Raw genomic sequence first — 14,243 nt, forward strand, 5'->3', positions numbered from 1 at the left:
GTTTTACTAGGTTCTAGAGCAGTATCATATATCCTCGTCAAGAGAAGAAAAATCATATTGCACGTATTTTATGTACATATTTCATATATCTATATATTTTGAACTTTTTTTTTTAAACTGATAACCAGATGATAATGATGATGATAGCCAATGTTTAGTATGTACTTGCTATGTGCCAGGCACCGTTCCAAGTACTTTAAGTGGATTCATGCATTTAATCCTTAAAATAACCATAGGAGGTTAAGTACTGTTATAATTTTCCATTTCATAGACTTATAAGGGGAAACTTCAGCAACTCGTCTAAAGTTGTTACACAGCTCATAGGTGATTTCAACCTACACAGACTGGCTCTAGGGCCCTACACAGACTGCTCTTAGATACTGTGCAAGCAGTTCTCAAGGTGGGGTCCCTACACGGCAGCAGCAGCAGCAGCGCCTGGGAACCGGGTTAGAAATGCACCTTCTTGGGCCCCGCCCTAAACCTGCTGAGTCAGACATGCTGGGGTGGGACCCAGCAGTCTGGGTTTTAACACACCTTCTGGGTGATTCCAGTGCACCTGGTCCTGTGCTGGTCCACATCTCACAGATGACAGGGTCTCTACTTTGTGATCACATTCGATGGTAGGGGTCGGGGGGCGGCGGGGGGGCGGGAACCGGCTCTGTATTTGCCATCTTAAGATAGACTGTTACATTTCTCTTCCTTGCCTCTTCTTTGTTCCCGTCTAATTTCCCTCCTCTCTGTAATAAAAAATTTTTTAGCTGTCCTGAAGGTGAAAATAATATTTTCAGGACAGTAGCTGCAAAAGAAAGATATAGTTGACCCTCGGTATCTGCAGGGGATTGTTTCCAGGACCCCCTTGGATACCAAAACCCATGGATGCTCAAGTCCCTTATATAAAATGGCATAGTATCTGCATATAACCTACACACATCCTCCCGTATATGTTAAATCATCTCTAGATTACACATGATACCTAATACAATGTAAACGCTATGTAAATAGTTGCCAGTGCGGCAAATTCAAGTTTTGCTTTTTGGAATTTTCTGGAATTTTCTCTTTTCTGAATATTTTCAATCGGGGGTTAGTTGAATCTGCATATGTAGAACCCATAGATATGGAAGGCCAACTAGACTTCATTGTCAACATGCATAGTTTTCTTTGTAAATTGAAATTCACTAGACTTGTTCCCGGCCTGAAGGAAGTCTGTGGCGTAGATCAGGAAGACAGAGGTTTGGTTTGGAAGGCTTGGTTTCTGTGTCCGGTTTTGCTGGAAGCCTGACCTGTATCCCAGAGCAAGGTGTTCACTGGGCGGGACCCTGTTTTCTTCTGACCCTGTGAATAGTGAGAATATGTGCAAGACGTGGAGGTAACCATGTTCCCTGGATTCTGAGGTGATTTAGGTGGTTTTCTACACCCCTAATGGTTCTAAAAGAGATACTTCTGATTGAAAACTGAAGGACAAGATCAGTTTGGGGTAACACTCATATTGGTAGCCACGGATACAGGAGACATTTGTTGTTCCCTCCCAGGTCACCTTGTGGGGGTGATGGGCACTTCCCAGTGTCACCCGTTTAATCTTCAAAACAGCCTTTGAAATAAGCCTTACTCCCATTTTACACCCAAAGAGACTGAGGCTCAGATATGTTGTCCAGAGTCCCAGGGCCACAAGCACAGAGCGGGGCCCTCGCCCCGCCTTGGGGTCTGCCCTCCGCCACACCCAGGCTCTCAGCTAGGAGAGCCTCGGGCCCTTGCCTCCCGTTACCTCATGTCATCCTCATAACCCACAAGGCACCCGGAGAAGCAGCCTGCTTGGCTCACACAGCTGTCAGAGGCACCATGGCTCTTTCTGTCGTCAGGAGAGAAAATACCTGGGCTCTGTGTCTTCTGGTCACTGGAGGCTTGCGTTGTGCAGAAACTGAGTTGATCTCAAGTGATTTCTTACTGAGTGGTGTTCTTGAAGACAGGCTTTGCTTGTTTTCCCCCATCCCGTCTGCTCAGGATGAGCTGGAGCAGGGGGGGAATCACAGTGCTGCTGAGTGACATGGTGGTCACACCCCCTCTGTGCCCGAGTGGCGGCACCTGCACCAGGAAAACACTGGTGAAGAGTGGAGTTTTGTCATCACTCCCTTGTGGTTTGTTGCATGGCAGTTTCCCTCCGCTTTCTCAAGGAGAGGCCTAAAGAAGCCCAACTATGTAATGTTTTTTCACCTGGACGCTTCTGAGGCTGTTACCCAATTGCAAGCTTGGTCACTCAGTTCCTGGCAGGCGTCATTCAGGATTGCCTTCGGGTGGCAGGATTTGAAAGGAGCATGTGGCACGGTCTGGGGTTTACTGAGCCCTGAGACTGCGGGACAGCGCACGTCCCCTCCTCAGAGGCGGCTGCTGTCAGTCTTTTGCACAAAGGGCAGTTTTCAGGTGCTGAGCACTAACCAGTAATTATCACCTGCAAAAGCTGAGATGAAAACGATGGCCAACGTCACATGTCCAAATTCTCCAGCTGGTTCCAAGGTGAAGCCCAAGGAGCAGCGCAAATGGAGCTCATTCCTCCAGTTGGAGAGGGACATCCTGGGCCGCAGGGGGGAAGGCTGGGCCGTGTGCGGAACGGTGCCGAGTCCCGCTGGTGGTTGTGATGTCTTGTGGGGTGGGAATGTCCACCCCAGGAAAAGAGCCGTCAGGCCTGGGCCCTGCGGTCTGTATTGATGCAGCGTGACCAGCAGCACTACTTCGCAGGACTCTCCCCTGTAGGGTCACGTCAGAGGAAGGAGCTGGCCTAGCTTATCGGCACTGACCTCAGCACTGTTACAAAGGTCTCTCTGCCCATGGTTTTCATCACCTTGGTTTCAGCCTGCGGTTTGTTTGTTCGTATCCATGGCTACTCCACGCAGGCCTCTGGTGATGTGCCTTGTTCAGGGCGGTTCTCTTTCTGGGGTGGGGGTACCAGCATCACCCCAGGGCTGGCCATGGGCAAAGCTGACCCACAGTCTGTGCATTTTGCGGTCCCCTTACTGCTCTGCCCACTTGGGGCACCTGTCCCCCAGTCCCCAGCCGTCTTGTGTCTGAACTCCCCAAGAGCATTTCTCACCTGGCACTTCCTGCTTGTTCCATACTAATTTATACATGTGTCTGACCTTCTCAATTAGGCCTCGAAGTCCTCGAGGGTAGGATTCATGTGTTTACTCAGCTGTGGTTAAGAGCCCCAACTTGGGGGTCAGATAGAATCAGACCCTCGCATTATAGCTCTGTGACCTTGTGCAGTTTCATGTCTAAAATGTGGGTAATAGTAGTACTTTCTTCCTAGGATGAGCATAGACCCTGAAGGAGGGGTCTACATCCAGCACTTAGACATCTAGCACTTAGCAGAGCGCTGGGCACACAGTGAGCAGTTCTTAAGTGAGCCACTTGATTATCACCAAGGAGGCCTTCATTAAATACTCTGGTGATGAATGGCCACCATAGGTCAACTCTGAGTGTTCAAGGCTAGGGAAGGGTGGATGGTTATAGCACCCAACAGACCAGGTTCAAGTACATGGTTATGTCCTGTCTGGCTTTGGACGAGTCACTTGGCCCCTCTCTCTGTCTCATAGTGTTTCATGGGGGTCATATTTGTGTCATCGGGTTGTTCTGGGTTTTAAGTGAAATAATATTTGTAAAATGCCCATGGTAGCAGTTAGCATGTTGTAAATACTTAATAGTTATTTCCTTTCTTCTTCCCGGCCTCTTCAGTAACTTGCTTTGGTGCCCTGCTCTCAGACTACCCTGGCAAGGGAAAGTGAGCCTGTACAATACAGGTGGGAAGGGACATGGGACATTCATTCGTAAGAATTAGGTTCGTTATGCTTCTGGCCGTTTTTGACGTGAAGCCATTTAAACAAGAATACAAAGCATTTGTTGTGCCTTTTTTCGTTTTGTTCTAATTACTGACAAATGAGCATTGTTTTATATTACCAGGTACTGTGGGCCTCACCCTATTCCTGTACACACTTCAAGGGCTGCATGAAAATAGTTAGGTTTTATTTGTTTTTTAAGCCAAATCATGTGTGTCTTATGGGTCTTAGTAGTTAATACACTTGGGCTTTGGGGCCAAGTCTAAGTTATTTTGAAGATAGATATTGAAGGGCAACAGGCAAAGGAAGGGCATGGCTGAATCTCCAGGAAGTGGCTGTGACTTGGGAGAAGGGTGGAAGAGTAAAACTGGAGAGAGATGGCTCTCGGTTTTCTTATGGACGTATCATGAAATTCTTCTGCCATCTGAGCAAATATTTATGACAGCTATCTCTGTGTAAAATAGATAGCTAGTGGGAACCTGCTATAAAGCACAGGAAGCTCACCTCGGTGCTCTATGATGACTTAGATGGGTGGTATGGGGGAGGGTGGGAGGGAGGTCCACGAGGGAGAGGATATATGTATACATAGAGCTGATTCACTTCATTGTACAGCAGAAACTAACCCAACATTGTAAAGCAGTTATACTCCAATAAAAAATAAATACATAATAAATAAATAAAAGAAAAAAGAAAAATAGTCTAGTCTGTGTGGGATAGATTAGTACATTTCTGTGCCATTCATCAGTGCTGATTTTTCGAATGGATGATTTGCTATTCCTAAACAGTTTTGCTGTCTGAGAACATTCTTGTGGCCGGAGGAAGGCTCCATCATGAGATCATGAAAGAATGTGTTTACCTTGTCATGTTATGGGGACGTGGCTGGAATATGGCATAGGTAGTTCAGGGATGCTTGTTTGCATGTTATTTGGTGGTAACTTAAAATATCGTGGTATAATTTACATACTGTAAAATTCGCCCATTTTAAGTGAACAATTTAGTGTTTTTTAGTAAATTTACTGAGTTGGCAACCATCACCATAATTCAATTTTGGAACACACATCTCCCTCCCATGAGATCCTTCATGCCTGTTTACAGTTAATCCCCATTCCTACTCCTAAGTTCAGGGAACCACTGATCTGCTTTCTGTCTCTATAAGTTGCCTATGCTGGATACTTAATATGAATGGAGTCATATAATAGATGGTCTTTTATGTCTAGCTTTTACTGAGCATAACATTTTTGTTTGTTTTGGACACCTTTTGCGGGGAAGTGGATTTATTTGGTAGAGTTCCCTTGGTCAGAAGTGGAACTTCTATTTGAAATACTGTTCTCCTGGAGAGAGAAACTTGAGACGGTTTATTTTAGATTGAGAGTATAGAAAACTGGTGCTTGAAAAGTGCAGCTTGTGCTTGTCTTACTGTTTAAAGAGTCATTTGTTATTCCTCATTTCTCGGAAGAGAATCCCAAGACACACAGTTACAGGAGTTTGCCCAGGGCCTCATGACCTTGGTAGAGTCTCCTATGAAAACCTGAGCCTCAGGGCCCCAGAGTCAGGGATCTGACCTACACCACAGATGCTTTTTGCTTTCTTTGTGCTTCTTAAACTTTGTTGATTTGTGCTGACCTCAGCCTTGCCCTTGCGTTCTTTGTGGCTCCCTAGTTCAGTTCAGGAGCCAGACTGGCCTCGGTTCAGTCCCCGCCATATGCAACCTCATTTGCTGTGACCTTGGTCAGGTCCTTAACTTCTCTGAGCTTCAGTTTCCTCATCCGTGGAGTAGTGATCATAACAGCGCCTACCCTGCAAGATTGTTCTGAGGAGTAAACGAAAGAAGCACATTAAATCCCCGGACATAGCAGGGCCTCCATAAATGTTAGCTGCTGCCCCTGCTAGGAGTCTCCTCTTATTTTGAAATTCGCCATTTGCTAGCTGTGTGACATTGGATGAGTTAGTTAACCTCTCTGGGCCTCAGTTTCTCATTTGTAAAATGAGGTTAATATGAGTGCCTACCCTGTAGTATTTATTGCTCTGAGGAATAAATGATATAATCCATCTAGAGGGCTAAGAACAAGGCCAGGCTGTAGTCAGCGTGCTTGGTAAAAGTAGGCTGCTGCTGCTACTAATTTCTCTTAAAAGTTACCTCAGGGAGGACCCTCTATTGTAGTCAACTGCATATTTTTTGAAAAATATTTTAAGTAATGTTTTCCCCATCAGTGCATGGTTACTACAAAAAAAAATTTTTAAGCACAAAAAAGAATATTAAAATTGGTAATTCTATCCAAATTTCAGTGTTTTTAATGGCTTTGCTGTTTTCTTCTGTGTATTATAAATCTGTACACCCCCCCACTGGTGAGATTATATGTATTTTGAAAACATAACTAGAATAATAGTGCACATGCTACCATAGGAGTTTTTCACTTCTGCCTCTGACTTCTGTAGGTGGGCTCTGTCAAAGACCTCAGAACCTCCCGGAGGTTCTGCCTGCATCTTCTGCACCCCAAGCCTCCACCACAAGTGTGCGTGGTGACACTATGTGCCTGACTGGTTAATGCTGGAAAAAACCCTGGCCCAGGTGTACGTTTTATTGGGTTCAATTGTGAAAGCATGTTAAATATTTCTACAATTAGCTTTATAAAAGGGGTCCTTGTGCTGGGGGATACGAGACACTACACAGGCAATAACATCATTAGAGCTTAATATTCACACAAACACGCACACGCACACGCACGCTTGCATGCGCATTCAAGTAAAATGGGGAAATCCGAGTAAGATTCCTGGATTGTAGCAATGTCAGTACCCTGGTTGTGAATATAATGTTACAAAATGTTACTATTGGGTGAAACTTACAGGGTATATGGGATCTCTGAGTTATTTCTGACATCTGCATCTGATTATCTACACATGATTAACTACAGTGATCTCAATTCAAAAAAAATAGCTTTAAAAATATAAGTGTAATTTCCGTTTAATACAGTTCCAGAGCAAAAAGCTGCTCCGAATCTTGTTCTCTTATGTTAGGGTGACATAGAACCAAGATTAGTTTAAAATGTAGCCTGGTTGTCTTTTTTTCCAGGAAAGCAGAGGACTTGGTCCTTTGAGGAGAGCAAGGGGGACATTAGCTGGCCCTAGAGTCGCAGCACAAGCTTCAACACAGAGGCCTTTGTACCTGCCGGTAGATGACAGGGGACGCCATGCTCTCCTGGAGGGAGCTGGCTCGAGGGCTCCCGGGTCTTGTCTGTACCGTTGCAGAGCATCACAGCTGTGCAGCATGAAAACCAACTCCTGTCTGAGGCACAGGAATCTCCACTTAAGGATTTCTTGTGACCTCGAGCTGATGATCTATTTAGAGCAATTTGAGCTGGACTCCATCTCCAGCAAATTAAATTCTGGTTCAGACCAACCCTGTACATCTCCCTTGCTTTTCCTTGTGGGAAGGGAAGGAAAATGCCTGAGGCAATGCTCTCTCCAGTGGCTGGAGGGTTCCTGCCGTAAAGCACTGGTTGGAGGAGAGGCCAGCAAAGGAACCCCTCCTCATCCCCCCAGCCCCCAGCTCTGAGGGCCCTGTGTTGGGAGGGTTTCAGATTTGGAACCAGATTTCAGGTCTCCTCCTTAAGCTAGAAAATCATTCCAACAGATCAGATTTCTCTGCGCTCACTCACTAGGATGATCTCTACTTGGATTTATAAAATATTTAGAGGCCTATTGCTCTCCAGTTGCAGTTAGCCATTAGTAACGCTACTGAGTTTGGCTTCAGTTCCCAAAGGCCTTGCATGTGCTGTGACTGCAAGTGGGTTGTTGCGAAAGCTGACTAAGTCCTCTACGCTTAAAAGAATGATTTTCTAGAGTCTTAGTTATGAGGAGTTACTAACAAGTTATTATTTAGCCCCTAAGTGGCTGGTTTCAAAAAATTTTACACTTTGGCCCTAAGTCCATTTGCTTTCGCTCCTTCCTCCTCAGAATAAAACCCATGCTACCTTCATGGTATTTGGACTACAAATCGATTCCTTGCCATTGATTTAAAATAAAACAACCCTGAGATTTTTCTGGTGACTAAAGCCTCCTTTCAGTGCACACCCTCTTTCTCCAGTGGAAGAACACAGTCCTAAAGTGGCCTGCAGACAGCCTCTTAAGGCCTCTTAAGCAAATGGCATATGTCATGAAATACCGTATGTGAGGGTATGAGGTGGGAGTGTGGATTAAAAAAAAAAAAATCTGTCACCCTGGTTTTCATGGTTTGGAAACCGGTTGCAAAGCCTTCGAATTTAGGCCATTTGGGGAAGAGGGGGCTGTGTGCCATTATGCAATCATCAGCTTAGGCTGTTTAATAATTATACCAAGAGCTGCTTTGGGAAGGACCCAGTCTATCCACGTAGTTGGGTCTGCACAGTGAGTGGGTTCGAGATCCTCTGGATCTTTCTGACGGTTCATACCTCAGTCGCTGTGCTGCTGACCCACTTTGGTTTGCTGACCGTATATGAGGCCAGACCCCTTTCCACTCCAGCGCCCTGCCCTCAGCGCCACCCCCGAGTGTGCACGTGCGTATGTGCACGCGCACACACACACACACACACACACACACATGCACACACGCACGCAGCGTCAAGGCTTTGCAGTGAATAGTAGACCCCTGCCCCCTCACCCCACAGCTTGAATCTTTTCTCTGGAACCGGGGAACGAAACCCGGTGGGGCTGAACCCAGCAAAACCAATCACCCTTTGTGCCCAGTACGACTTTAGAGCCACTTTTTTAGGTGGGTTTTTTGTTTGGCAGGCTTGTAGCATCAGTAGTTTCATTGTCGTTTTTATTTCTTGCAGTTTTATGTGCTGAAAGAGTTGGCCAGATGACTAAGACATATAATGACATAGATTCTGTAACTCGGCTTCTTGAGGAGGTAAGTGATTCGGGTCAAGGCAAAGAGTCATTTATAATTGACTGATTATAATTTATATCAATTAAAGCATACATTACTATTTTTCTCGGTGAAGAATCTCAGAAACTGAGATTTATTCAGTGGCTTTATTTTGTTTATCTTTTGAACTGAGAGCTGTGTTGGCTTTTGTCACTGTAACTTTGAACAAGGTATTTTGGATTTTAAAAGGAATGTATTAATGACACAGAATAGGGTGGTATTTAAATACTTGCTATAGAATATCCTGTTTAAGATTTATAAACCCTTAAAATATATACTAATGATATATGTTAAGTGTATACAAAAAATGTCAGAAAAATACATCATTATCCATATCTTTGTAACATTTTAGTTCCATTTTGTTATGTTTTTATTTACGTCAGGTTAAAGGAATATTATTATGCAGTGTCAGCATGGAAATAACCAAAACAAGCGTGGCAAGAAAAATTTAGGAAACGTGCTTGGGATTAGGTGAGCTGCAGTTAGTCTAGAGACTATGCTTTTCTCAATTTCTTCTCAGCATTCGGTTGACAGTTGAGAATTAAGGTGCTGTGGTGGCCTCTGGAAGCAGATGAGTGTAATATGTATATCCCCATGCCTTCAACAGGCCAGAACATGGTAGGTTCTCAGTATTTATTGAATAAGTGCCCATCTTAAAGCACTACCTCCCACTCTCCCTACAAAATCAGACCTCAAATGCAGAGGTGCTAACCTTTTTTTTAAAGATTTTTTTTTTTTGATGTGGACCATTTTTAAAGTCTTTATAGAACTTGTTACAATATTGCTTCTGTTTTATGTTTTGGTTTTTTGGACCTGAGGCGTGTGGGATCTTAGCTCCCTGACCAGGGATTGAACCCCGCACCCGCTGCATTGGAAGGCGAAGTCTTAACCACTGGACCGCCAGGGAAGTCCCAGAGGTGCTAACTTTTAGACACTGGTTTCTGCTCTAGAATCTAGAATGATTTGGGGTCATGAGACTATTCATTAGCCCTTCTTGAGGAAGAGAGTAGAAAGATATGAGAGACACAGAAATCATCATTTTCAGCCAGTGGCAGGACAAAGTTGAAACACAGGACCAAGCAGGAGTGTGGGACCTGAGGTTTTTTGGTGGGGGGCATCTTTTCACCCCATTTTTATGTCTCTCTCTTTCCCTGTGCTTTTCCCTTCTGCACATCCAGTGTTTTCCTACCCTCTCTGAGGGCTGGACCCTTCCAATGCTCCCCTACCCCAACTTCCTGAGGGTTCACCTGCCCTGCTACCCACTCCCCTCCCATTCTCCTGAAGGCCACCCACGGGTAGACCCAGTGTAGCTGAGACAGGGCAGGAGCCAAGACCCGCTTGACCACCTGCATGTCAGGGAAGTTACAAACTCCTCAGCCCCAAATAAGTGAGTTTAGGTTTTTTGGCCGTGTGACAGGGCCATTGGTGAGGCATTTTAGGGCACTGGCCTTCTGGTGGCTCTCCAGTTGCAGCCGTCTTGGCGGCTGGCATTAGCTACCTCGTAGGCTAGCTTGGTTGGCACCGCCAACTTTTGAAAATAGTTTTTACCATGTTCCCCTTTCCTGCTGTGTCAATTTTCCCCAACAGTGTCCTGTTTCTAAATCCACCCCTCACCCCATACCCAGTTAGTCCTCAAGTCTTCTGAGGGAGGTCCTACGTCTGTACCTTTATTATTTTTTTTCCAAGGCCACCACTCCAGCTCCTGGAGCCCTGGCAGTTAAGATTTGAGTTTTCTCTCTGCTGTCATCTTCCCTGCACCTGCCACCCTCCCAAGCCCCCTTTAATGACCTCGGCTACCCCCGACACTCAGAACTCCTTGGTATGGCATTCAAGGCTACACACTTGATCACATTCCTGAATCCTCTCCATACTCATCACCGGGACCTGCCTCCTGCTCTCCCACCTGTGACCTTTTGCACCGTTTGGCCCCTCTGTCTTTTCTTGCCTTTGAGTGTCATACTGCAGGGCTCACTGGGGATCTCTGAAGCTGTCACACTCCCCCAGCCCCAGGTAGTCCGTGCCCCGGCCAGCCCTGAGCTCGGGAGCCACACTGTCATTCTGTTGGCTTTGTTCATCCACCTGGATTGGTTAGAAGTTTTTCCAAGGCGAGGACCCTGTTGGGTCCTGATTTCTTTCTCCCTTTTAATCTTGGAAATGATGGGCCTTTGATAAGTGTCTGCCTCTGTGGTCATGCTTATTACTAAGGGTAAACTTTGAGAGCTGGGTGTCGTCTGTGCATCACCTCATTAATTCTATGATAGTTCTCAGAAGCAGATGCCACTATTTCCCCCATCCTACTGTGAGGGGACCTACATTTGAGAGGACAGAAGACACCCGATGGCTCAGCTGCCTTCCAGCCCGGGCCCTTAACCACTATGCACGTGGCCCTGTTGATTTTGGCTGTAGTTGTTTACTGCCCTGTTTATTTAGTTTTGGGGAGTACGGTTAGTTGATTGTCAATGAGACATTTTTACTTTAAAAACATGAACAGGATAACTTTTTTTTTAATGGGGTGCTGCTTCAGTGAGTATCCATGGCCCACGGTTCCTGGCTCCTGCCGAGTGTGAGCTGGCAGGGCTGGGTGAGGACTCTGCAGGGCCAGACCCGTCTCTGCTGGGATGCTTGAGGACCACTTCAGAGGAGCCTGGGACTCCAGCCCTGTATGCAGATCCTGGTCATCAACACTTCACAGCTCATTTCTTAAATGAGTGTCACTGTATAAAAAAGTATGCTGTCGTCTTTAAAAAAAAAACTGAGTTGCTCAAAAGAATATTTGTGGGGCAGTTTCTTCAGGTGGCTCTTTGCTGTGCTTCTTTGTTTTATTTTTAGCAGCTCACCATGGCCATGGTCTGTGTGCATCTGCGTGTTTTATATACAACGCTGTGCCTCTCCTTTTCCTGATAAGAATCACATCTGAGTTGCTGCCTTTCTTTGGAACTAGGCGGGTTTCCTGGTTAAAGTCTAATTGACCCAGTCGCGTGAAGGTTGTGCCATGCTGTGCTTTTCTTGGCTTTGGTTCCGTTTCCTCTGGTCGTTTGCTTTGGTTTTGCATGCCTGCCACATGCAGGCGGGGTGCTGGCGGGATTTGCACGCGATGCCGGAGCACAGCCCTTGGCCAATGTGAAGAGTTTGCTTTCAGGTTAAAGGGGAAGAGGATTCTGCAGCTTGCCCTGGCTTTTGCTGCTGTTCGGAATTTACCTTTGGGCAAAGCTGTCTCCTCCCCAGTTACAGAGAGGGTTATTCCGGGAGCCCCTTAGTCATGCTTTTTTATCCCAAAATGGGTGAATGAGATGAGTCAGCTGCTCAGCATGGGAGGCAGGCAGCTCTGCATCTCTGGGGCCGTGCCAGGCGGCTCGAGTGTTCATGGTCATTGCTAAAAGGGGCTGAGACACAAGTCACGGTCTTTTTTTTTTTAATTTTTATTGGAGTGTAGTTGCTTTACAAGGTTGTGTTAACTTCTACTGCCCAGCAAAATGAATCAGCCATACATATACATATATCCTACAGTGCATTAAGTTTTCAGCGAAACATAGCTGTGGAGAGAGGGAGCTAGGAGAGCCAGAATAAGCCCCACCTGGCCACCATCTCCTGGGGAATAAAAGAACCAGTTCTTCCAGTAGCTGATTTCCAAATTGAGATTGGTTTATGGTCTCATTTTCTCACTGGAGTTTGATCCAGTGGTCATTTCCTAGCTGTTTTCCTGGTTTTCGAAGTAAATATTTATCACATGTTGGCTGGTTGTAAGAAATGAGACCCTTTTCATTACTGAAATTCTTAAAGAGAAACGCAACTGGCCTTTTGCCTTAGAAAAACCAGAGACCTTCTGATGACTTTTTTGTTTAAGAATTTCATTTCATCTCTGAATATTTTTACTCTAACTTCCTTTTTTTTTTTTTTTTTTTTTTCCAGCAGAGCATTTCCTTTATGTTACTATACAGATTAGATTTTGGGTGTAGGCAAAGTGAGAGTTGCCCCCTCCGGAGGGCAAGGAGGCCCTCAAGTCTGAGGTTTGACGTGTATTGGGGTGTAGTGGGGAGGGGCGAGGGGCTTCGTTGTTGAGCCCCTCAGCATTTGTTTCCTTCCCCTGCCTGCGTCCCATTCCTCTTGGGTTCTGGCCCCTGTGTGCCGTGGGAAGCCTTCAGCATCCTTCACGTGCTCATCAGTGCCTTGCCCAGCCTGTCTTCATCGTTATGATTTTGGCTTGATTTGTTTGCACTGAAATCTGCATACAAAATGTCTGTGTGTGCTGGGACTTAGCAGCTCGAATGCATGACAGCAAGCAACACGGAACAGTAGGCAGTGAGTCAACGAGCATGAAGCACCTGCTGGGTATTCAGTCTGAGGGCTTGCTCTAGTAGAGAGATTTAACAGACTGGAGTGAGATTTATGGAGACCACACTTCCAAAGGGGAATGGACAGTGGTACTACAGTTTTCACTGAGAGTTAGCCAGCTGAAACCACCTGCACTAGTTGCTAATTTTGATGCGGCCCCTGTAGAAGTGGGTTCCCTCACACAATCCCTGTGGGTCATTTCCTCCCAGTACCAAATACGCACAACCGTTGCGTCTGAAAAGTAATAAAGGGCCACTGAGATAAGGACCCTCCTTGGTAGACACAGTAGCCGGCACGGATGAATGCACAGAGAGGGGCGTCTCGGTTGGTTGGGCAGACTCACTGGTCCCCTTTGTTCCCTGGGAGGGCATGAGGGGGAGGCACAGATTGGGAAGGAGTTGGAGGAATTTATGGCTCACTGGACATGACACCCAGCTGGCTTCTGGGACAGCAGTTACAGGTTTCAGGACCATGGAAGACCTAGGGGAGAGAAACCATCATTCATGCAAGAGCTCCAGAGAGCCAAATCGCTGTTGGATCCAGTCCCCCCAGACTATGCTCTGACCTCCAGTACTCTGCTCGTAATTCAGCGAAACTCCCGTGATGAGCAAAGGAAGGTGTGCTACTATTGCATGGTATAACTTGGTGGATATATAAGAAGCTAGAAATAAAAGATGCTTTTTGAAATATCTTACAACTCAATGAATCATAGAGCTAGAAGATTCTTTCAAGGGTCCCTCAGCAAGTCTGCCCATCCACCCTACCTCATCTCACAGACGAGGGAACTGGGCCCCAGGGATGTTGAATCAGAACCCAGACTCTCAAATTTTAGAGTAGAACGGTTCACCTGGAGCAGTTAAACTTTTGACAGGTACCTGCTATAAGAAATGCCTCTTAGGTTGTCGGTAAATGTGTGACAAGCAAAATTTAAGCATGAAGTGATAACCTTACTATGTGGAATGCACTTTGGTATTTCAGTTCTATGCTGCTGAATGTCATTTAAAACAAAATGGCAGTTGCCGTGACTAAAATGATTCTCAACCTACTGATGGTTTATAATCTGTGTTTGGAAAAGATGGATCTAGAGGGTACCCGATCCTTGTTAAGTGGAAGCCGTAAGACTACATGGTTATCAGAAGCGAGGATTCCTGAATCCCCAGCTTTTTTCTGCTCAAAACCCC

The 14,243-nt window shown here is 45.8% G+C and overlaps 1 protein-coding gene across 5 annotated transcripts in view; it reads left to right on the forward strand.

Annotated features, from left to right (window-relative positions):
- TRAK1 (trafficking kinesin protein 1) overlaps nt 1-14,243 on the forward strand; it is a 101,780-nt gene that overhangs the window by 50,341 nt on the left and 37,196 nt on the right. For all 5 annotated transcript variants that reach the window (XM_068558237.1, XM_068558238.1, XM_068558239.1 and 2 more), the window contains one exon: nt 8,636-8,712. In XM_068558237.1, coding sequence (XP_068414338.1) covers nt 8,662-8,712 — 51 coding nt within the window. In that variant the 5' untranslated portion in view covers nt 8,636-8,661. The remainder of the gene's footprint in view (nt 1-8,635; nt 8,713-14,243) is intronic.

Source organism: Eschrichtius robustus, chromosome 12 (genome assembly GCF_028021215.1).
Source record: "Eschrichtius robustus isolate mEscRob2 chromosome 12, mEscRob2.pri, whole genome shotgun sequence".
Taxonomy (NCBI): Eukaryota; Metazoa; Chordata; class Mammalia; order Artiodactyla; family Eschrichtiidae; genus Eschrichtius; species Eschrichtius robustus.